The sequence below is a fragment of the Trachinotus anak genome, unplaced genomic scaffold (assembly GCF_046630095.1).
Source record: "Trachinotus anak isolate AG129_WGS33_773 ecotype Australia unplaced genomic scaffold, CSIRO_AGI_Tana_v1 ptg000011l, whole genome shotgun sequence".
NCBI lineage: Eukaryota > Metazoa > Chordata > Actinopteri > Carangiformes > Carangidae > Trachinotus > Trachinotus anak.
Genome location: NW_027273862.1, coordinates 23,241,628 through 23,265,993, shown reverse-complemented (window position 1 = coordinate 23,265,993; position 24,366 = coordinate 23,241,628). Strand labels below are relative to the sequence as shown.

The following is a 24,366-nucleotide window of genomic DNA, read 5'->3' as shown; positions in this document are numbered from 1 at the left end:
GTACACAAAGGTTCTTCATTCATTTTATAATTGTATGCCATAATTTCTTTGTAAACAGGTGTTGAAAAATGCTATTTTTTGTTTCTCCCCTGCAGTTGGGGAAACTGTACTTGGAGAGAGAAGAGTATGGGAAACTACAAAAGATCCTGAGGCAACTTCACCAGTCATGTCAGGTAAGTAGGTCAATTTTTAATTATTCTTTGATTGAATATGCAATAATTTGTTTCCTTATGTTGATGCAATAAAAGAGGTTTTTTGAAAGCAACAATCAATCAGTTACAATAATGATTTGATAAGTGGTTGTTCTGTTTTTATATCAACTACAGACAGATGATGGAGAGGATGACTTGAAGAAAGGCACACAGCTGTTGGAGATCTATGCTCTCGAGATCCAGATGTACACAGCACAAAAAAACAACAAGAAATTGAAAGCCCTATATGAACAGTCACTTCATATTAAATCTGCCATTCCTCACCCGCTCATCATGGGAGTTATCAGAGGTATGATGGTGTAAATATCTCCTTCATTCACAGAACATTTATTTAGCTTTGTATTGTATGACTATCCCATTACATACTGTTATAGCTGTTTGCTGAATGACCTGTGCTTGTTTGCTCCTGACCAGAGTGTGGTGGGAAGATGCACCTGAGAGAGGGTGAGTTTGAGAAAGCTCACACAGACTTCTTTGAGGCCTTTAAAAATTATGATGAGTCCGGAAGCCCAAGAAGGACAACATGCCTGAAGTACCTGGTCCTAGCCAACATGCTGATGAAGTCAGGAATAAACCCTTTTGACTCTCAAGAGGTATGAAAATAATTGTGATTGTTCTAAATGTTTGTGTTTGATAACTGTTCATGTACTATGTTTCAGAATACATAACAGGAGAGAACAAAACAGCTAGTTGCCAAATAAGTTTGATCAGTTTGCAACTGAATTTTTTGATAAAGCGCAGCTCGAATGTGTTTAATCAGAAAGATTTCCTTAAAGTGTTTTTGGGATTTTGTACACATTTACTTCAGTTTAACTGCGACGCATAACTTTTCATATTTTTTCCCAAAGGCCAAACCATACAAAAATGACCCAGAGATCCTAGCAATGACAAACTTAGTAAGGTAAGCATGCATTCATGTGTTCATGGAAAAATGTTTATTTACATCACACCCTTTGCTGCTCTAGTTTTGGCTGTTTTTTCTATTTCTTATAACATTTTACTCACCACTTTTACTCTTGAGATCGGTATCATCTTAGCAGTCACTGCTCTACTAAGGAGCAAAAATGGACAGGCAACAAGATTAATGAGACAGCTTTGTCACTGACAGTTGTTTAACCTATTTGTAAGTGAGAACAAAAGTAAACACAGCTAAATGTGTCAAACACTTCTTTAACTAAAGTATACACTTCACTTTTATTCTCAGATAATAGGCTTAGATAATACGGTTCAACTGAGGACTTGTCTCGTGCACTCTGTTGCAAGGGTTATGTCTGGCAGAGTCACTGTAGGCTGCATTACTAAACTTTATTATGTCAGTGTGAAGAGAGAACAACTTATAGAAGAGAAGAAAGGAGACCTGTGATTGGCCATAGTTGTCACCAAATATGTTATTGTTAATGGCCATAATTACTCAAATGGACTCAGAGTGCTAAAAATGTTCCCATAATCTTTTGAATGGATAGCTTTCTCATGCTGTATGGCCTTTAGTCAGTATTTCGGCTGCATTTCTCACTCCCTCGGTCCCAATTGCTTACTAATTCTAACAGCTTGGTGTGTGCAGATGTTCACATCTTTGAATGCATGCCTTGTATCATTTCCTCTTAGAACAAAATTATACTTTAACAACATTAATGGACTTAATATGATGTATAAAATTTGCCAAAACAGTGCTGTGTCAACATGAGTGTTCATTAAACAGTATTTGTATAAATTATGGAACAGACTATTGTCTTTTAAAGCCTTTAGTGGACTTCTGCTTCCTTGTTTGCTCTCTTTTGTCCTCATGTTTACATAAGTCACAGGCGCTGTCTCAAATTGCTCAGGTTTCATGCATATATTTAAGATTTTTTTTCTTGCATAAACAAGAAACTAAGAACGCACACCCAAAACTGTAATAAGAATAGTGTTTACACAAAAGTCTGATATTTTGGAATGTGTTTGACAGCTATCAGGATGAGAGTTTTTCTGTGGGTCACAGAGACACAATGTATATAGCATAACAACACTGTCTGTTTTTTCCCTCCAGCGCCTACCAGAACAATGACATCACTGAATTTGAGAAAATCTTGAAAACAAATCACAGTAACATAATGGACGACCCCTTCATTAGAGAGCACATAGAGGGTGAGTGGTGCACATGACTTCACTCCACGTGCATGATAAATGTGTTGGAAGAACTTTGTCTTTTTAATGTGTGGCTGATCGTGTAATGTTGTGTTGCAGAGCTCCTGCGGAACATTAGAACTCAAGTACTTATCAAACTCATCAAACCGTACACGAGAATACACATCCCTTTCATTTCTAAGGTAAGTCTGTGTGATCAAAAAGTGTCCTGTGCAGTGACTTTATCTGTTATCTTTCCTCTTTGATCACACTCTCTTGATATTGTATTAGACAATCATTTGCACTGAAAGCTACGTGACTTTGTGTGGATCATTTTAAATTGATCATTTACATTTTAATCAGCCTCTATTTAAGGCCATTCAGTCATCATATCAATGAAGACAAAGGTATAATTGTAAAAAAGCACAAAGATAATCATACATTTTCCACACTCAAGTGACAAAGCAGAATCTGATGTTGCAAGATTTGGTCTGGTTTTGTAGGGCTAGCAATTCATCAGAAATTAATGCTTTAATTAATGGGCAGTATATGGCATATATTACAAGTGAATGCAATATAGTTGCAGCATTAGCATAAATAATGCATGATGAAATCCACAGATGAAAAGCTAAACTAAACACGAACTAAAGAAGAAGAGCTAAAAAGCCAGTATTAATTGGAGAGGAATAATGGTGTTTTCTCATGAGCTGGGTTCATCTCTTGGTACATGTGACATTTTCATCACTATTGCTTGCACATGGTATCAGTTAATGATTTTTAAACCCATTTTCTCTATTTATTTATTTATTACTTTACATACTTGCATAGTTGACTTTCTCCACGTCTTCTGCAAATCATCTAACACAATATTTACGATAGGATCTGCAGTGAGTTTAACACCATGCATCCTTAAATGTTAAATCAGACTAATTGCCCAACTTATTTACAGATGTAAGATTTGAGTCTTGTCTGTTTCCCTTGTGTTTCAGGAGCTGAACATCGATGTGTGTGACGTGGAGAGTTTGCTGGTGCAATGCATCTTGGATAAGTAAGTTTCTCCCTCACGTGGTTGCTGACAGTCTTAAAAAAAAAAAGACTCCCTTCCTGTAAAGAGTTGAAGTTCCTCATAGTTTGCGTCTTTGGCCCAGAAGGGAGTCAGGTGGTATGACTTGCCAGTTTCACTTACGTCTTGTAATTGGTTGTCATACTGAAATAATTTGAATCTGTCATTCACAGCTTTATATACCAGCTGTACTGGTTCATTGACGTAAATGACCTGGCAGGAAATTAAAACACCAGATTGCCATAGCTTAAAAACTGTTGTGTGAAAGGTTTAATAATTTTTACGTTTTGCTATCATTCTCTGAAATGTTAAAAATGTTAATTGTTTTTTTGTTTTGTTTTGTTTTGTTTTTTTTTTAATTAATACCACTTATTTGAAAACAAACAAAAATACAACCCCCACTTTTAAGAAAAAACACTGGATTATTTTAGGTTTTTAATTTGTAAGCATTCTTAAGAATTTATTCTATTATCTATTTTGCTGTTGACGTTTGCTGTCTTTACCGCACCATCCAACAGTACAAGTTAGCAGCCACATCAGATGTACTGCTTAATGAGGAGGACACAATGTAAACCAGACTAAAGAGAAAACAATTCAAATTCACAGTAAATGATTTGGATCTTCCCTAAATTTTAAGTAACTGCAGGAAGACTTTAGTAAAATGGCATTTCAAGGCTTAACTTTAAAAGTGTGACTAAGTTGTGTGGAAAGATTGTACTGTTTCTCTAATGCAACATTTGTGGCATCCCTGCTCACTCACTATTCCTTTCACTCAGCACAATCCACGGCCGAATTGACCAAGTTAACCAGCTACTAGAACTGGACTACCAGAAGAGAGGAGGGGCTCGCTACACAGCTTTAGACAAATGGACAAATCAGCTGAACTCTCTGAACCAAGCCATTGTTAGCAAGCTCACATGATGGCATGTAAAATCAAGAGACAAGGAAAATGGCATGTTTGAATACATCCATAAAGTATGCTACTGTGCTTCTTCAAGTATATCCTCTGAGACAAGATACACAGCACAGGTTTTGAGAATGCCATCAATTTGAAGAAGACTCCAAGAACCACAAGAACGTGTTCAGAGTGTGTTGTATTGTCCTGATGAGAGGAAATCACTGACACTTCTTTTTGTTTTTCATGTTCCTGATTGGCAGATCCTTCCATGTGCAACACACAAATGCTTCAGTTGTGTAGAAAAAAAAAAAACAAATGTGTATCAAAACGTGTACACAGTATTTTAATGTATACTGTTGCCTGTTGGTAATAAACAGATTTGTCTCAGCACTAAAATGATTGAGCTGCCTTTGACTAGCGAAAGAATTTGAACTGTGTGACGGGTTGAACATGGAGATGAAGTCGAATAAAAATGTTTTTAACTGTCATATGAGCCATAAAGAGATCTTTCTTTTGTTTGGGTTGAATCACTCTGAAGATATTTCTATGCACTTATGACGTACTGCATTTTCCAGCCAATAAAAGCTTTCTGTGCCTCGGCGGCTTCCGTTCCAGGTGACTCCCATTTCCACACTGACAGCAGTTTGCTCTCTCTTAGTAGCGAAACCGTCTCAGCTACTACAGGCCGGTCTGTGCAGATCCCCCGTCAGCTGACGCAGCAGCAGCATCTAGCAACAGTTAGCGGTGGGGTCTAGTAGGAACTGGGTGTGAGTCACTTCAAGCCTTCGGTGAACATCATTATTATTTCCATTCACAATGAAGAAATTAAAAAGGTCCACCTCTTGACGCCCACATTGTGGTCAATGAGGTTCTGTCGCGGCGAGGGTGACTGACATGGACGCTAGTGACAACAAGGTACAGTCAATTTTAAATTAATTATCTGTTTTGTTTTGTTGTTTTTTTTCTTGTTGGGGTCTTTCTACAGCTTCAGCGGGTGGGAAAGACAACGTAATGTTAGTTTACACTGCCGAGGCCCAAATCTGGATTCTCGTTAACGTTATCCAAAAAGCCGCTATTCCGGTATTGCACTTACAAATAGCAGCGTTTCTTAAATTAGACTTAAATTGACTATTTAGGTCATTATCTACGATAACAACACGGCAGGGTTTGGTGTTTGGTCACAGGCAACACTAAGACAAACAGTTATCCCATTTGGCTAGTAAGCTAATCTTAAAACAGCTAACGGTAACCGCACCTCGCTATAAAAGATTGCGGATAACGCATTTCTTCTCTTTTCTTGCGATGCATGTGTTTTTGCTCATATTTTAAAATGACTTGGATGTATTTCAGTGACAATATTCCTATGCGTTAAGCCCAGAAGAGCAGTCTGTGTTCAGATGTTAGCTTCGGTAGCTAGCTAGCTAGCTAAAACGAAACATCTCAGCTGTCATTTGACGGCGCTGGTAATTTTAATCAGAGTCGCAGATACAAGCTGACAGTATATATTTTTAAATGTATTGTATTGTTCGGTACAAATTTGGAGAGGTAGATTTCATTTAAAAAAAAAAGGGGGTTCTCAGTCAGGTAGGAATGTGTACATGAGCGTAGTGTTGATGCCAGGAGAGGCGGTGAGGTTTCGTGGATCGTCATGGGAGGAATGTCTGGTTCCTCTGCATGTATGGCATTCCTCTGACGCTGTTTGAAATGCAGAAAGTTTGGTTTGTTTGTGCTCAGGTTTGGTGTCTTAAGGCGAACAGACAACGCTTTAGATTAACATGTAGGCCAGCGCATTGGACGACATTGTTCTCTGGCTGACACCATGGACTCTTCAGGACTAAATTGTGTCTAATTTCCTCACAGACTCTTATCTAAAAATGTGTAATCTGCACTCAGTTGCCAGTTTATTGGGTACTCCTAGCTAACACTAATGCAGTCTAATACAGCAGTCCTTCCATAAATACAACCTTCTAATGTCCAGTCTGTGTTGAAACTGTTTCAGAAAGGTATTGAATCAACTTAATGGTCATTTTGGAGGCTGCAGTTTGTGGTGCTGTTGAGTTGTACTGTCATATAGACAGGACGTTCTGTTATTTTGTCCACCCTATTTGTTTCAATGAAGGTGGGCGAAATAACAAAAGAGCTTTCCGAATGATGCAATACAGTTCAACAACAACACACACAACATCCTCCCAAATCATCGTAAAGTTGAATCAACACCTTTCTAAAGCAATTTCAAGTTGGGATTTGTTGCAGGACTGCTTACCGTATTAGATTACATTCGTTTTAGCTAAGTCTCCCTAATAAACTGCCAAATCACTGTGGTTTTGTGATATTCATCAGTTTTATCTTAATTAATGTGAAACCTCTTAAAGCTTTAATGCATATGTTCTGCTATCTACACAGCCCACCCTGCTTTCAGCACAGAAACAGATATGTTGGAGAACTACTGGAGTGAAAATAAATGCTTGCACAAACAGAGGCTTGTGAGATCAGTAGCCCGCAGTCGAATCACTCAGAGTTCTGTCATCCTCAGCGGATGCACATCTGGGTCTGACCTCATTGCCTCTTTCACAATCACAGCTATTCTCACTATCACAGAAATACAAAGACTCATGGTTGAATTGAGAGATTGATCTTCTGACGGGCACTGTCTTCCTGAGCATTTTTTCTGTGTATACTCGAATTTTTCCACCAGTGTTCAGAATTCAAGATTCACCATTAGAGCACATGAGGCCACACACAGTGGCTTGCTGTGTAATTAGCTTATCCTGTAGTACTGTCCCTACTTTATCCTCTCAAACTTAATCCTATAACAACACCCTATCAGCTATACTGTGCCATCATACAGGTTCAGACCAACTACTGTAGTCTTAAAGCCTTTGCCACCATATCTCTCTGGGCATAGGGGCAGCGATTAGATTGTAAAAAATTCTTTCTTTATATCTGTAGTTTGGTCTTCTGTACTGACCTGGCGGATCAGGCTCCATTCACCATGACTCTTTTTAGATAGGATGAATTCTACAGATTACCTAAGGAAAAATGAGGGAACCACCCACAGACAGTAGCAGTGGGAGACAATAGCTGTCTGTGTGACATCCACTGGCTGCACTGACACTCTATTCATGCATCCCGACCACTGTTTCAGAAGAGTGAGGGGGCTTCTTTGTACTCTGAACCCTGTCACCTCTCCTCATCCTTTGCAGAATGGCAAATTATTTTAATCAGACCTCTTGGACTGAGCTGCCACCTTGGGTTAAACCAGTGCCAACATGATGTCAAATGAGAATCACTCAGAGGTGTGAAAGATGCTTCCAGACACAGACATCAATGGAAAAAGACAGTAAAGGACAGAACAAGAGGGGCAGTATGTTATTTCTGTCAGTTAGGGAAAAAGTTGGGGGTCTTGTCAATATCAGTACCTCTATGATATATTGAGCAAAATCACTATAAATGGAGAAAATGTGGTGTTGTCTCAGTGTTGATGTGTTGCTCATTTTCAGGAGGACTTCTAAACAAACATGGTATTAGCTTGATTAAGTCATAGTAGTAATAATAATAATGAAAATAATAATGAAGATTACTATGTTAAAATGTGTAGTAGTAAAATATGGAAAGTATTACAGTTTATAGTACGGTACATGAAACACTTGTATGCTTTTTAATTCGATTTTTCCTTTTAATTTATTAAAAAATGTCAGTTGGTGTCATCACGAAGCACAACCTACCCGCTTGTGGCTATTTCTCTGGGTTTCTACAGAACAATAGTCTGAAGTGGCTGAGTTTCAGTCTTCCAGTGCAGCATATCTCTGATCTTTGGCCATTGTGTGGCCGGCTGTATCATTTCCTACCACAGCCTACACCACTATACCTACACACACCTGCTTGATGTGTTTTGTCCATAAATCTAGAGTCCCATAAAACCAGACTGACTAAAAAAAGACTTTATCACTACCTTGCCTGTAGTAAATACGTCACAGCTGATTAACTGAATTGCTGTATTGATTGATTTATATAGCATTTTATTGTATGTATATTTTGTGGTAATTTGTAAATAGAAAAATGCCTTTTGTCTGAATGCTTCAAATCTCTATGTTACTTGCAATTTAATACAAAAGTGGCATTTAGGGGTCATTTCTCTCCAGGTTGCCTATTTCGTTGAAGAAATATTTGCAGCAATAAATCATTATACTGTGATAACTTCATTGCATAATTATTATGAAACATAATCATTATAAACATTATGGATAATATACATCTGTGCTACTTTATAAGGATTTCAGAAAGATATATGCTTCCTCCTGGTTTTTATTGTAATTTTAATGATCAATTCATTTTCTTCATATTTTTGTTTGGCAAAAACTCAGATCATTGTGTGGATCAGTTTAAGACCGTATGGCAAATGTGATTCCATCTTAGTCCAGTTTTCTTGTTGTTTCTCACCATTTTGTGGGAGTTGATAACTGCTTAGAAACTAATCACCATTTCCTTAATTTGATAAAATAGCCTACAGTATCAACAGTTTCATAACAAGGCAAAGTCTGTTTTTTGGTCCCCTGGAGTTCTCAAAGACCATTTTGTGTCAAAAGCTTTGAGGAAAGTGAACAACATAGCATTGAAGGCCTGAAACAAAAGCTTTAAATGTGCATCTACTATTACCTTACATAATCAATTTTCAATGTTGTAGCTTAATCTTATACATACTGTACACTAGAAGACTTTTGAAAGACTTATGTCTGACACACTGTCACATCTGAAGACAATTTATCATAACTTACAGTTTTTAGTCTCACACTACGAGACAGCAGTTCTGCGTCTGGATTCTTTTGAGGGAATTTCCCATAATTCTCCCGGGGGACATTTACAGGAAGAAAAATTATAATTATTATATAAGTTAATAACTCAAGACTATAATTGTCATGATTTGTCCCTAAAATAGAGTTTGGACTTTGTATTCACGATTTCCTGTTTTATTTTGAATTATTTTCCTTGTGTCCAATTGCCCCTGCATCGTTTTATCTTTATTTATTTAGCGCTGGCCTTACACCGCACGACTCACATTCTTTCACCTCCAAAGAGCTGGCTCCACGGAGTCACAATCTTATCAGCTAGGTTTACTGCCTCCAGTTTGGTGCCGGAGAAGTTGACAGTATTCAAGTCATTGAACATCACTATTTACACAAGCCCTGACTAAAAACTCACGATAATATTAGATGTATGTGTGTTTGATTTGATCAGAACATCAAGATGAAAAAAAGAAAAAACTTGCATGATTTTGTTCTGACATTGGAAATTTGTCTGTGACAGTGAAATTGCATGAAAACTCATTTGGTGTAAGACTGGCATTAGCAGATGATAGCATTTATAAAATTCAATATCTTTCAAAACAAACTATAAGCACCTTTTGGCCTTGAAGTACAGAGACTCATCTCACCACATTCACAAGAAGCTAGTTGAATGGCTTGAGCCCTACTCTGACATATTGTGTACTTTGCTTAGAGTTATGTCATCTGTAACCTCATAAAGGTTTATGTCCTTGTGTTACCTTTTTACTGATGGCTATAGATACTTAAGACTGAAAACCAACTGGAACAGTGTGAGGAAATGCAGTCCTCAGCTGTGATTACCACAAAAAATAGGAGCTTGGTCAGTTTGCTTGTCTGCTTTTTACAATGTTTTGAGAGATTATATTGGAAAGTTGTAATTTTTTCAATTTTAAGGCCTACCTATCCCATCTATTAAAAGGGTAAGGTCAAATAATGGAAAAATGTAGGTGGGTTTTTATAACAAGTTGATATCAGTTGATATCAGCTTCCACCTTACAACCATCCTATTTTATAGGTGTGGGGTGGCAATAAGAATAATAAAATGATGTGATCTGTTTTATTGTGTAAATGCAGGTATGGAGAAAGCTAACAGCTGGCTTTATAAAATACAAGCGGAGAATGTGGTGACTGACTTGCCTGCAGCTTTTTTAAGCAATTTGAAAAATTGTTCTGCACTCTCTTCAGTATACCTATTTCTCTCTCAAAGACACCATGTTGTCATTAATTGGCTGCCATTGCTCATGGCGTGATAGTAATGGCTGCTCATTTGTTACTGTGCAGGATGTGAAGCTTTCAGCCGAAGTGGAACCATTTATCCCACAGAAGAAAGGTCTTGAAGGATCCCTGGTCAGCATGAGTCTTTCTGGAGAGGCGGGTGGTGGAGGAGGGAGCGGAGGTATAGGAGGAGGTGGTGGGGGGGTGGAAAGCACTCCCATACCCAGCTACCTCATAACCTGCTACCCTTTTGTCCAGGAGAACCAACCCAACAGGTACTGTCATAGCAGCGGGAGATTGGGGAATGGGCAAAAAGCTAAAGGAAGTCGTTTCAAACCTCATTTAACAGTGATTCTGGTTCATTATATGTATGAATTTTGCCAATGGTGTCAACTTTGGCAGAAAAATTGCACATTCCCTGTGGCATTGTGGGATGTCTGGTGCCCCCATTTTGAACTGCACAAGAACAATCTTCTCTCTTCTGGACATTTCTATTTTCAGAATAACTCTGTTTACTATAATAAGAAGAAGAGAACACTGTGTCCCTGATGTTGTGCTGCACAGAGGAGATCACGATCAGATCCTTCAAACAGTGTATTGGGTTGAGCCATTAGATTGCTCTGTTGTTTAAGAGTGCTTAACTATGAATGGAAACCTCCCCAGAGTTACAGAGTTTACATGGAACTGCAATCTGTGTTTCCAGTGGCTCTTTCTTTGTCCAGAGTGATCTGCTGTATCCTGCACACATCCGTTCCTTTGTTTCCTTCCCCACTATTTGAATGCAAGGAAATACCCGCTATAGTAAGCTGGCTGTGAAAATGTCATCTGGATTCTTATCAACATTTCTGCATGTGACACAACCTAACAAACCAGCCATGATACACATCACATCCAGGCACCAACTATCTCTTGCTAAATTAACTTTAATCTTATTTTGTGGAACATGTTTCAAAATGTCTCCCCAAAGTTATTGCATGTTTTACAAAAAAAAAAAATACAAACTGAGAAGTGACACAAAGATCAGAAAACTTTACACAATGCTGTGATTAATTCAGGATATTGCGATCATGTTTTACTTAACTGAGAATGTGAGTTTTGTAATTTTGAGTATGTGTCAATACAGAGTCTGATTTTACATATATTCTTAATCTCTTCCTTTTCCACATAAAACAGGCACAGAGTGCACACTTAGCCTAAGGTTGACCTCCGTTAAAATAACCTAACGGCTAAATAGCTTAGTATTAAGACAATATAACCGGAACCAGCTTTCTTTTCATGGTTTTAACATACATTTAGTAACTTTTGAGTTGTGTGGTATTTTTTTAGCATCCGCTTTTGTAATATCCATAGAGAAAGGGCTGCCATTCTGTTAATGTTGTGACAGGATGTTTTGGATTGGATGTGGACACACTCTCACTCCTCAGCAGCCACACATAGTGAAAGTGTTGTTTTCATACAGTCAGCTTTTTCAAAGAGTTCTTTATTCAAACTTGAAAAACTGGAATATTTGCTTTAATTTAACATATTACCTCTCTACTGCTTCACAGGCAACATCCTATGTATAATGGAGGGGAGCTGCGCTGGCAGCAGCCTAACCCTACCCCTGGTGGTCCATACCTGGCCTACCCCATCTTGTCTTCCCCCCAGCCTCCTGTTTCCAATGACTATGCTTACTACCAGATTATGCCTGCTCCATGCCCACCTGTGATGGGCTTCTACCAGCCCTTCCCTGGGACCTATGCTGGTCCTGTGCAAGCTGGAGTGGTCAACCCTGTCTCAGCAGATGTCGGGGAAAGACCACTGCCTCTGGGGCCAGCATATGGGATGGCCAGTCAGAGGGGGAGAGGCATGATCCGGCCTAATGTTCTCCCAAAGGTACCCAAGATCAACAGCCTTATTGTGATACTGTTACATTTACATAATATGTTATTTGTATCACCAAAAATTGTCCCTCCTCATCCTCAGTCTATTCAGTGAGCATGCCCTGCCTCTTTGTCTTCCTCCAGCAGCAACAGTTGGGTGTGTGCCATCCTCCAAGGGGTCGCCGGCCCCCAACAAGGAACGTAGCTGTGCAGAAGGAGGTGTGCACCTTGGGACCTGATGGTAGGACCAAGACAGTCATGCTGGTGGATGCAGCACAGCAGACTGGTAAGTCTGCGGCAATAATTAAAGATGCATCTGTATACAGATGTTGTTGTTTTTTTTCTAACACCAACTACCGACAACTCCCGGCTAAGTATGATTCTGAGTTTGAATTTCCTGCTAAATCTATGACAAGTGTCAGTTTTGTTCTTAAATCCTTTGGCTGAAAGGAAACTTAGACTCAAAACATTCCAGACTTTGTTACGTTAAGCTTAGTTAAAATTAGCTGCTTTACCTTCGAAAAAGATTCTTTCCCATCAGTGAGGAGGAGGAACACAATGCTGATAAGAGCAGTGTCTGGCCCTACAGGTTAAAGTTGATTATGTTTGTACTTAACATCTGAAAGAACTGGAATGCAGAGTTTCCAGTTGGGAAAGTTAACATGTGTGCAGCTCATGGTGTCACCAATTATGTCTCTGTTCTTGAGAAAGCCAGAGCCCGTGTAAATAGTTTAGTCATTTAGTTGTGGTGTTATGTTGCATGAAAAACGTCATACAGTCAACTCTTGGTCCAACTTTGTGATGAGTGAGTCTCTGCTGAATCATTTAGAGCATGAATGGTACTTTTTTTTTTATTAATGCTTCAATCTTAAAGGATAACTCTGGGATTTTTTTTAACCTGGCCTCATTTTCTTGTTGTTTTTGGGTGTAAATGATTGATAGGGACAAAAATCTTGTACCCTCTACCTCAAAGTGCATCAACTAAAAGGGCTTGTTTTTGCCACTGATGAGCTCAGATGTGTGTAGAAGTATTTGAATCCTTTTCTTAAGTAACACACACAATAACACAAGCAAACCGATCAAGGTAAAATTAATCCTTAACAAAAAGGTCTGTCTCTGTAGGGATCCTATCCATAATGTTGTCATACACTTAAAATGTCAATCAGAACTTTTCAGTGGAAAACAAGCCCATTTAGTGGACTTGTTTTGATGTGGGAGCTCTGGGTTTACCATTCTTGCTCAATAGTGGACTGACTGCAAAGATTTTTGTTCCATTGAATCATTTATACCCAAAAACGTGGTGGAAAAATAAGGCCCAGGTTTAAAAATTCCAGTCATCCTTTAATCACAGTAGCAGTTTTATTCTACTTTGTAACTCAGTGTAACAAGTTTATTTCAGGTCTGGTGTATTCTACCTTGCCCTCAGATTTCCCAGGTGATGTGTCAGGGCGGTGTGCTGCTGAGCGGGCTAGTCCTCTGCTGTGGAAGAACCGAACAAAGAGAAGACGGGCTTCCCATCCAGCTGAATGCTATAATGAGCAGGGCGCCAGTGAGGCAGATATAGACAGTGACAGCGGCTACTGTAGCCCCAAACACAACCAGGCAGCTGGGGTAACGCAACGAACAGCAGAGAATACAACAGCACCCACGGTATGTTCTCTACTTACCATCAGCTGTAGATCCAAAACATACTTTTGAAGAACTGGTTTTATCTCATATCTCGCTTCAGGACAGTACCTCTTTGTTCTGGTTTGGGTCCGTGCCGGACAATTTTTTGAAGTAACAATTGTAGAAGTCATTAATATAACAGGAAGAGCAACTAGCACATACCATAACATACATGACTCCACTTATGGAGCAGTAGTGCCTGTAACTGCACAGAGGAAATACCAGTTTAATTTAATCAATTAAATTTCCTTTGCTCTCACAGTATAAGTAGCATATTTAACTTACACTACATATCCTAAGTGGTCTTTTTTTCTCTACCCTTTCTGTATTTTCTGTGCTGTATAGGGAGTAGAGGCAGGTGTAATGACAGGTAAGTTCGAAGGAATCCTTCCTTACCACACATCTTCACACCATGCTTTAATAGCCAAATTTCTTATGCATCCTGTGTCTAATATGTTACAAATGGATGGAGATTTTTCTTTCACATGAGAATTACTTTTTTTTTTATATTCAGTAACAGGTACGTGGGCAAATGTAACTTCCCAGGCTCCCCCGAAGTCCTGGGGGGATAGGAACGGCCAGTTTCATAGAGCAGACCAGAGGAAGACTCCTGAGCAGAGAAACTTCTCACAGGTACAGTAGCTCCCACTTGAGCAGACACTGAGTAAAAGGCTTTTTAAAATGTTGTTGTAAATGCTCTATCACACTGAATCTTACTGAGCAACAGATGAGGAGGGAACAGTGTACAGCAAATCAAAATATGTGGATACTGTTGTTGAAGAGAGAACAAAAAAGGCACTTAGAAGCACTTAGAACAAATAAGCAATAGTTTGGTAACAACTGAAGACAGTGGTGTCAACAGAATGAACAGCCAAGTGAGAGGAACACAGGGATATACACATGAGTTAACCTACTAGGAAGCTTTCATGAGAAAAAAAATTAATGAATCAGTTTGCAAGCTTTGGTATTTTCACTCTTTCCCTCCTTCCTACCATGTTCCCCTCACCAGACAGCATGTGCACAAATAAACAGAGGGTAATAAGCATTGAATAACGGTTGAACCCTGTCTGAGTCCTCTGTTCTCTGCCTTTCAGGATTTCCATAGTGGCTATTCAGGACGTTTGCCACCCAACCAATCAGAACAAAGGCTACAGCCAGCTGCAGTCACTGGCACTGAGCTCACTCCAGAGCCCCTCTACTTTGAGGTGAGTTTTTTTTTTTGTTTGTTTTTATGTGAATTTCATTGGAATGATTTCTCAGCGCATCTCTGTTATCATCACTCTCATTATAGATTTATGTTAGCCAGAGTCTTGAAATGCTGAAATGTTTTTTACATGTTTTTCAGGACGAAGATGAGTTTCCAGATCTTGCTACTGGAGGGGCTGTCCAACGCAATACCAAACCAGATCCAGCCCAGACACACACACAACCTAAACTGCCCAAAAACCTGGTAAGGGAAAGCGCTCTCTCAAGATGTCAGTCTTTCAGTGCTCTCTGTGGCATGTGTTGACTGTGTACTTCTCCGTCTCAGACAAATGCTAAATCAGAAATACAGGAGAAAATGATCTGTCACACCAGCAGCAGTGAACCCAGGCTGTGATCCACTGGACACATTTTTGACCAATTCCTAATGAGGCTGAAATTTTCACTAAAATTGTGCCGACCGGGTTTTGCATATTTGATTTTTAATAACACTGTATGGATGCTTGTCCAGTTAAATAAATCAGCACATTGCTTCAGTAACAGTTTTGTCTCAAATCTTCCAGCCTGGAAGCAGGTGTTAACAGCTCCTCTTGGTAAGTTTACTGTTAGCGCATATGTTGCCTTCTGAAATTAGTAACAAAGTGTGTGGTGCCCCTGGCATAATTTGAACATTGGGAATGGATGAAAACATCAGGCAGCAGTGTGCACAGTGCTAATGACATTTCCTTCAGCGCGTGAATGTTGTGGACGCTTGAAGCTATATGTGACTGGGAAATGTCACGAGCCAGCAGGAGAGGCACAGGACAGATGCACCAACTCTCACACAAATGCACACATATGCACGCACACAGGCACACAGCCACACAAGTGCAGAGACAGCTGGAGCACTTTGGAAAGATTGGTTTTTGACAGCTGTAATGTGTTTTTTTTCCCCCCAAAGTTTCATGCAGAATTTGGGTTCAGTGTTTGCTCATCTGTGCAGCCAAATCACTGACTCTTGCATTGGTTAATCTTTATACCCCTACTGAATACTCGTTTGTGTCTCTATATGCCTCACAGCTGGATAACCTACCAGAAAACTCCCCTATCAACATTGTGCAGACACCGATCCCCATTACCACCTCTGTTCCCAAGAGGGCCAAGAGCCAGAGGAAGAAGGCTCTGGCTGCTGCCTTGGCCACTGCACAGGAGTACTCTGAAATCAGCATGGAACAGAAGAAATTACAGGTATACAACTGCACTACGTCTGCTGTTCTTAAGGTTTTGGTTCACAGTTTGAATGGTATGACATGCTAATGCATTTCTTATCCCTGTTTCATCAATTCTGGTCCTTACCACTGGGCCACCTGGCCTATGAGTACCATTCTGATCTTCAGTTGTAATAAATTGTTCAGGCATATGACCTTGCTCTGCCTTTTCTCTCCTTGCCTGGCAGGAGGCATTCACCAAAGCAGCAGGGAAGAAGAGTAAAACCTCCGTCGAGCTGGACCTGGGAGACATGCTGGCAGCTTTGGAGAAACATCAGCAGGCTATGAAGGCCAGACAACTCACCAATACCAAGCCATTGTCTTTTACAGGTATTCATAAACTCTGTCAGACATTAACAAGTGTGTTAGTGTTTGTAATTTGTCATCAGGATTTAGCCCCATTGATACATTTTGCTGTGTTTTTGGCTAATGCTGATAAATGTCTTGACACTTTTGTGCCTTTGTAAATGTTTCTATGAAAATATACTTAAATAACTATCAAAAAAGGTAGTGATTGTCAGACTCACTAAAGCTACTTAGTTTAGCTCACTTAGTTTCTTTTTGATATAACAGGACTCATTTGTGTAGCTGAATCGGTAACGGTGATTGACATTTGCCTAAATTGCTGCCCCCCACTGAGTGGCCAGACCATGAGCATTAAATTGACACAAAACCTCTGACAGTCCCAGTTAACTTCCAAACATTATGAAGTCCTTAGCACATACATATTGTATGTATTATTATTCTGTTAACTTTGTCTTCCTTCTCTCCAGTTGGAACAACCACCTCATTCCACAGCTCAGGCTCGACCAATGTGCCGTCCACGTTGAAGGGTCATCAGCAGCCATACTCAGCCCCACACAATGCCCTGGATTCCACTGCACCCCGTGTCAAGAGAGGGAAGGAGAGAGAGATTCCCAAAGTGAAACGGCCAACAGCCCTTAAGAAGGTTGATGATTTTAAGTTTAAGTTATTTCTTAAAGGAGTGGTTGGCGGATGATGTTATTTAGCCTGCATAAAAGTTGGTAAAAGGAATGGGGATCGTTGAACCATAATCCAATTCTTTTTAAGTGCCATTGTTTCTTAATTTTTCTTGTATTTTACTCTGTAGATTATCTTGAAGGAACGTGAAGGGAAGAAAGGGAAGACAAGTGTGGAACAAGAGTCATCAGGCCAGGAGGAGCATGGAGATGAGTGTCTACCTTTTACTGATGATCTTACACGAGAGCCTGCCTCCCAAGAAGGTGAGGGCAATTCATTATTAAGAAGTGAAAACATTTCAGTTGTACTCATATTTTTTTTATCCACCAAACAATGTCTTATTGTTATTTCTATTGTTTGCTCTCTGTAACACAGAGAATGGTCTGAGTGTGCCCAGTGATGCATCCCTTTCCCCGGCCAGTCAGAACTCTCCGTATAGCATCACCCCGGTGTCCCAGGGCTCTCCTGCCAGCTCTGGCATTGGGAGTCCCATGGCTTCAAATGCCATCACCAAGATCCACAGCCGACGTTTCAGAGAGTAAGTTCACACACTTTAACCCACATGGAGTGAGAAACAACACATGGAACATGACAGACCTTTTGTAGGAATCCCTGGCATTGGAATGTCTCAAAAACGCACAATGTGGTAACAAAGAATGGTTAGCAACGCAAATATTTGTCCCACTCCGAACTCACAGAGCCTTGGCTGTGAGAAGAACACTCTGCAAGTTTAACGGGTGTTTTTAAGGGCGAAACTGTACAATAAAGAATTGTAGAGTATGGCAAGGATGCCTAGCACATTGTCCCTTTTCAGCAAAATGTATGCCAGTGGTCACAAACACAGCTTTGTCCCTCTGTGTCCTCTGCTGTAGGCCTATTGTCCCAGCCCACACTACTCTAACAGATTTTGCATTTAAAGCCTCCAAAAAGCCTCTGTAGCCAAGCTCCGCCTCCTAGCTCTGACCAGTAGGACACTTGTTTCTCAGACCACCCTACGTTGTCCCTCTGATAGATATTCCATCAAACCACGAAGTAATTGGGAGCATGCATGTTGTCTGGTGGCTCTGCTTTCCTTAGAGAGGCTGCAGTGCCTTTTTACTGGTAGCAGTTTCCAGTGCAACATTACAATTACAATTGATGACATTTTTCTTATGGCTAATATTACACTATTTACTGGAAATCAATTCTTCTTTGCTGCTCTAAAACAGTAGCCTACACAGGAACTTGCACTGTGCAGCCACTGGCAACTACTGTTCTAGAGCCAAAGAAGAATTGATTTCTGGGGAAACCACCGTTTTATTGAGTTGGGAGACTGTAAAGTTTATTAGTAAATTACATGGTATCGAAAATGCCTAGACTTACATACTCGCCAATACCGATACAGTATTTTTGGCAGTATTGGAGGCATTGTCCATAGTAGTATTCATATCGGAACGACTGTAATTTTATTGGTAACAACAACAAAGACTAAAACCTTAGTGCTTCTATAAAGGCTGCTCAACTGTCAATTGACCAACAAACTATAAACTTGTTTAAGTTGTAAAGCCTTTGATAAACACTGTGCAGCATTAATTGTGCTAGTTAACACTAATGATGATCTTCATTGTTAGCTCGCCACCCAAAATATGTTTTGAACATCTTTTAACCTCCAGGTTTTTTTTTTCTGTGCCCTCTCTTGTCTTCTTTCCTTCTGCAGGTACTGTAACCAAGTGCTGAGTAAGGAGATCGACGAGAGTGTGACTCTTCTGTTACAGGAACTGGTTCGCTTCCAGGAGCGAGTGTACCAGAAGGATCCTACCAAGGCCAAATCCAAACGCCGTCTGGTCATGGGTCTCAGAGAGGTCACCAAGCACATGAAATTACATAAGATTAAGTGTGTCATCATCTCTCCCAACTGTGAGAAGATCCAGGCCAAAGGTAAATGGTGTTGCAAAGCCATCTCCATCCCCAGTACACATTTGATCAAATTGTCTCAGGTCCGACCTGCTGAGCTGAAAACATGTTTAAAATACTGTAATCAATATTTGCATAATAACAATTTGCCAAATGAAAACATGAAAACAGTGTGACAATTGTTGTTCAATCAATCAGTGACGAAGCTACAGAGACATTTCACCCAAATCTGTAGCTCATTGTAGCTTTTATCTGAATCAAGCTCGGATGTTTTGGTTCACTCTGACTGTTCATTGTTTCCAAAAAAAAAAAAAAAAAAAAAAGCATTAAAAACCCTCTGTAGACAACCTGCTCAGACACAGTTAGCAACTAGTTGGTGAACAGTGATACTTCTCTTAGTAGATGCAGAGACCAGAAACAGAGTTGAGAGAGAGTGAACTTGGACTTACATCCATCAGATGGCCAGAAACATAACTCTAAATGAACAATGTTTCTCTGTAACTTCTGGATGTGTAAATAAAGTAGTCACATATTAATAGATGCCTAGTTGTATAGCTCCCAAGCTCAAACTTAGATATTATCAAAACAGCAGGTTTTGTCAGTATTGCATTCAACTCACTGCCAGGCATTTTCTATTTCTTTTTTTTCTTTTTTCCTTTTTTTTAAAATTTTTGTTCATTGGTTTTCTCTAATTTGATTCATTCGAGTCACTAATTGTTTACTTTACTATGTTGCAGGTGGCTTGGATGAAGCTTTATACAATGTAATTGCCATGGCTAGGGAGCAGGAGATCCCGTTTGTGTTTGCCTTGGGCAGAAAAGCGCTTGGACGCTGTGTCAACAAACTTGTGCCTGTCAGTGTGGTTGGCATTTTCAACTACTCTGGAGCTGAGGTAAAGCACTCCCACCCACTTAAACTCTTTCATTTTAATAATTTGCTTTTAATACTTGATTATATATCCAATCTATCTATCTTAATATGAGGGGAATTAGTATAGGGACTTTGGAAACACAGGATCATCTCAAGCAACTCATGTTTTTTTTCTGTCTTTTACTAACTTGGTTCAATCCCTCTTCAGGGTCTCTTCAACCGTTTAGTTTCTCTGACAGAAGAGGCTCGGAAGGCCTACAAGGACATGGTGTCAGCTCTGGAGCAGGAGCAAGCCGAGGAGGCTCTAAAAAATGACAAGAAAGTCCCACACCACATGGGGCATTCCCGTAACCACTCTGCCGCTTCTGCTATCTCCTTTTGCTCCATCTTCTCTGAGCCTATCTCAGAGGTCAATGAAAAGGAGTACGGTAAGATCCCTCATTGTTGTCTCTCTGCTTTTCATCTTTGTCAATCTTTTGGAGTTATCTGTAATCAATGGTGGAAGAAGTATTCCTATTATTTACCTAAAAAGTATAAGTTGTTGTTAATACCAATTTTGAACTAGTTAAGGTATTCCAATTCAGTGGTTCCAAACCTTAGGGTTGGGCCTACTTCAAAGGGTCTCGAGATAAATCTGACATGACGTCAGATGATTGATGGGCTAGAAAAGAACAAAAGATATGTGCTGCTATTCAAAATGTTTACATTTTTTTCTCTAATACTTGGCTTTTTTTGAAATAAGTATTAGATGATTTGACTTTGTGCATCAAAAAATAATTTGAAGCTGAGAAGGGGCCCCAACTAGACACTTTGTAAGATGTTACAAGGGAAGATTTGGAAAACTCTGGTTTAATCTTAATCTTTATGAGATTATTTTATGTTTTTATATACAAATCTTGATCTGATAAGGGTTAAGGGGTTAGGTAACTACAGCGGTCAGTTAAATGTAATGTGAAAAGTACACTTCCCTCTGAAATGCAGTAGAAGAGAAGTATAAAGCAGCATAAAATTAAATACTTAAGTAAAGTGCAATTTCTTCAGAATTGCATTAAAGTGCAGAAATTGAATAAATGTGCTCCGTTATCCACCACTGACTGTAATTTTGCTGTTATAAGCAAATGGAGCATAACAAATGTATTTATTCCTTCAGAGACCAACTGGAGGAGTATGGTGGAGACTTCAGATGCTCTGGAGACTGTAGAGGCTGAGCCGAGTCGCCCTGCACCTTCCACAGCCGCCCAGAGAGACAGTGAGGCACTGGCAGCCACCACCAACGCCGCCCAGCCTGGTTCCTCTGCTCCTCAGCCCAGGGCAGGGCCTCTGACACAGGTTACCGGTGAGAGAGACGAGGTCCGAGTCGACGACCGATTGGAGCTGGCCTCACAGCAGAGCACAGAGACAGGCTCATTGGACGGGAGCTGCAGGGGCCCGCTGAACTCCTCCATCACCTCCACCACTTCCACCCTTGTCCCCGGGATGTTGGAAGAGGCAGAGGAGGAGGATGAGGAGGAAGAGGACTACACTCCTGAACCTATTTCTGTGGAGGTGCCCACCCTCAGCAGCCGCATCGAATCCTGGGTGTCAAAGACCCTGGAAAACCTGCACCTGGGAAAGAGCCAAGAAAGTACAGAAGAGGAGGAGGAAGAGGAAGACGATGAAGAGGAGAGAGGGCAGAGTGAAGACGAGGAGGACCTTGATTCAGCAGACATCACAGAGACGAGGATGGAGGGCAAAGAGAAGGTGGAGGCTAAGAAAGTCACTGGCTGACATCACTTCTCGTCCTCCCTCTTTTCTTACATATCCTCCTTCACTCTGTCCTCTGTCGCTCTCACACATCCCTCTTCACAGCAGCCAGCAGCTCTCTCCTTTGTCTCTAACCCCTGACACTAGACGTAATCTCAGGTATCCAACCAACTGACCAACACTCAAACACAGCCCATTAATGCATTACAGAGAACCTGGTGAACTTACAAACACACAGCATCGACCAACAACTAACACATTTTGAAGGATAGTAATTGACATTTCTTTAAAAAAAAACAAAAAACACTCATCTGCCCTTCTTCGGCCCATAACCTGCTACACTTGAATTTAGAGGGAAGTTTTTGATTTTCCTCCTCTGAAACTGAACTCTTACAGTCGGGGACTTCTTTGGGAGCAAGAAATGTTGAACTGCTGTCTGTAGCTCACAGAAAAGGAAGGTCAGAACCTTCCAGCTCCCATCTTACTTTATTCATAGTCCTGCAAGGTTTACAGCTCGGTATTTGTGTGTGTGTGTTTGTGTGTGTATACTTACAGGCACATACTGTAGTTTGCATTTATTTTGCTGTGTTCATTAGCTTTATTTTTTGTAAATAATGTGTGTTTTTTTTTCCACCTCACTACTCGAGGGAAGGAGAGGCATGCATTTCTGAATTACCGCTTGGTTGGTATTTAGCTTTCCTCACAGAATGTTACAGTGTCAGGGGTTCTGTCTTTCTACCAAAACCACTCCCACCCTTCAGTCTTCAGAGTGTTTTAGTAACATGTCCCATTCTGTATTCAGATGATACAAATGACTTAACTTCTAAGAAGCAAAACAAGCTTTGTGTATATAACCTTGTCTAGGTGGTTCTACTACAGTATGTAATGGTGTGTCATATTGATTTGTGTGAAAATATTTGGGGTTGTTTTCCTCTGACTGGAATTGTCTTCAGTTCCCCAATGCTGTCTGTGCTTCATAAAGAAAAAAGTGCTCCTGTTACCTTTGGTGGTGTTTGTTCTCTAACTGGGGGGGCTCTCAAGCTGTCTCTTGCCAAGGCTCGGTAAAGGCCTCAGACATTTTTAGAAGTCTGTTTAGCAGATTTAACATCAACGCTGAGTTTAAGTCCTTGTATCCAGAAAGAAATCATGCAAGTGTTTTGGTCAATGTGCAGTTAGACACAGAACTTAGTAGTAAAGTTACTCACTGGAGTAGTTCACAGCATTATGAAAGAATGGGAGACTAGAAAGGTGTTGTAAATTGTCATTTTAACCAATATTGACTGCATTTCCTTATAAAAATGCCACTTAAATCTAATGAACCAACCGGACAAGCAGGTGTTTTACTGGAATTCATGAAGTGCCCAAGTTGACAAAAAAAAATCAGACGTGGTTGCTTACAACTGAAATCAATCCTTGCAGAGCGCTTCTAATTCTATAGACAGATTTTGTCGGCACCCAGCTACAACTGCCATTGTTTACAGTCAGTTCACCACAGCTGAGAGGCTCCCTCCTCAGGACAGGGTCACCACTGTCAGTCAAACAAGTCATCACAAAGTCATACACATACTAATGATACACCCCTGTAAATACAAGTGTACAAAAGAGATTTTGATTTTGCATTGTATTAAAAAAAATACAATCATCTTGTTCTTAAAGCCATTTGATAGTTTTAACATTTTAACAGTTGGAATCCAATTTGATAATGGTATTTGATAGTGAATCATAGTGAGATTTCAGCCAGTCTATGATGATGCGGTGTGTAAATGCAGTATGTCGGGCTGTATGCAATGTGAAGCCCTGTGATGGGAGATGACGGTGTACTGAATGTCATACTTGGGATTATGAAAGTATTTCTAGTTTGATAACAGGTACGCTGTATGTAGGCTTTTTGTTGCTATGACTTCCATCAAAGTGTTTGAAGTATGTTAACTGACAGCAAGTGTGTTTTTGCACTATGTAAATACAGTACTGGTTAAGGTCTTGTAACTAATGTGAACAAAAAAAAAAAAAGCAAACAAAAAAATACGGTTCAATGAAGTACTTTTTTCAGCGTGTTCCTCGTCTTTATATGGATATTTAAGACTGTCTCCTTCAGACTGTACATCACTAGCAACATTGTTAGAGGCTGTTTCTCATAATCCTGTTATCACCCTTAACCTATATGAACTGATGATTAACATCATTAAAATGTTGTTTAAGTAAATCTTTGTCATCTTCTGTTCACAGTTGACTGTTTCACCAGCATACACACAAATTAGACCACAGTGGAACTGAAACAGGAAACAAATCTGCAACTACTTTGATACCCGATTGATCATTTCAGTCACTTTAAAATCAGACGCTATTTCTAACATTCACTGTTCACAATCACTGATAATTTGATGCTTTTTCTTTGTTGTATATTATAGTAAACTAAATATATTTATGTTTTAGAATAATTGAATTGAATAAGTCTTTTTTTTTTTTCTCCAATATTTCATAGACTAAAAACCTCACTGATTAATATAGAAACTAGCCTTCAGATGAATTGACAATAAAAATGGTCATTATTTGCAGGCCTAGATTGCAGTTTTACTGAACGACCA

At 39.8% G+C, this 24,366-nt stretch overlaps 2 protein-coding genes across 3 annotated transcripts in view; both read left to right on the top strand.

Annotated features, from left to right (window-relative positions):
* The window catches only part of cops2 (COP9 signalosome subunit 2), a 43,829-nt gene extending 39,065 nt beyond the window's left edge, over positions 1–4,764 (top strand). The window contains exons 9-16 of the mRNA XM_071489102.1: positions 96–173; positions 327–501; positions 627–805; positions 1,061–1,113; positions 2,239–2,336; positions 2,436–2,518; positions 3,305–3,363; positions 4,155–4,764. Coding sequence (XP_071345203.1) covers positions 96–173; positions 327–501; positions 627–805; positions 1,061–1,113; positions 2,239–2,336; positions 2,436–2,518; positions 3,305–3,363; positions 4,155–4,299 — 870 coding nt within the window. The 3' untranslated portion in view covers positions 4,300–4,764. The remainder of the gene's footprint in view (positions 1–95; positions 174–326; positions 502–626; positions 806–1,060; positions 1,114–2,238; positions 2,337–2,435; positions 2,519–3,304; positions 3,364–4,154) is intronic.
* A 142-nt stretch (positions 4,765–4,906) lies between these two features.
* Positions 4,907–23,984, top strand: secisbp2l (SECIS binding protein 2-like). Of its 2 annotated transcripts, none has more exons than XM_071489096.1 (18): positions 4,907–5,191; positions 10,381–10,589; positions 11,862–12,189; positions 12,324–12,462; positions 13,603–13,826; positions 14,190–14,214; positions 14,359–14,477; positions 14,939–15,049; positions 15,190–15,294; positions 16,107–16,274; positions 16,483–16,624; positions 17,068–17,243; positions 17,406–17,538; positions 17,651–17,813; positions 18,972–19,192; positions 19,906–20,060; positions 20,247–20,466; positions 21,189–23,984. In XM_071489096.1, exons 1-18 carry the CDS (start codon positions 5,171–5,173, stop codon positions 21,803–21,805), a joined length of 3,276 nt encoding a protein of 1,091 aa, XP_071345197.1. In that variant the 5' UTR covers positions 4,907–5,170; the 3' UTR covers positions 21,806–23,984. The 2 variants fall into 2 exon arrangements, with proteins under 2 accessions (XP_071345197.1, XP_071345196.1); XM_071489095.1 differs by having other exon boundaries at positions 12,321–12,462.
* The last annotated feature ends 382 nt before the right edge of the window (positions 23,985–24,366 follow it).

Bases quoted from the DNA above. Each gene is read 5' to 3' on its own strand.
- secisbp2l (XM_071489095.1), top strand. From the start codon at position 5,171: ATGGACGCTAGTGACAACAAG. The intron at 12,190-12,320 runs GTACCCAAGATC...GTCTTCCTCCAG, and splicing joins GGCCTAATGTTCTCCCAAAG to CAGCAACAGTTGGGTGTGTG. The intron at 16,275-16,482 runs GTATACAACTGC...CTTGCCTGGCAG, and splicing joins TGGAACAGAAGAAATTACAG to GAGGCATTCACCAAAGCAGC.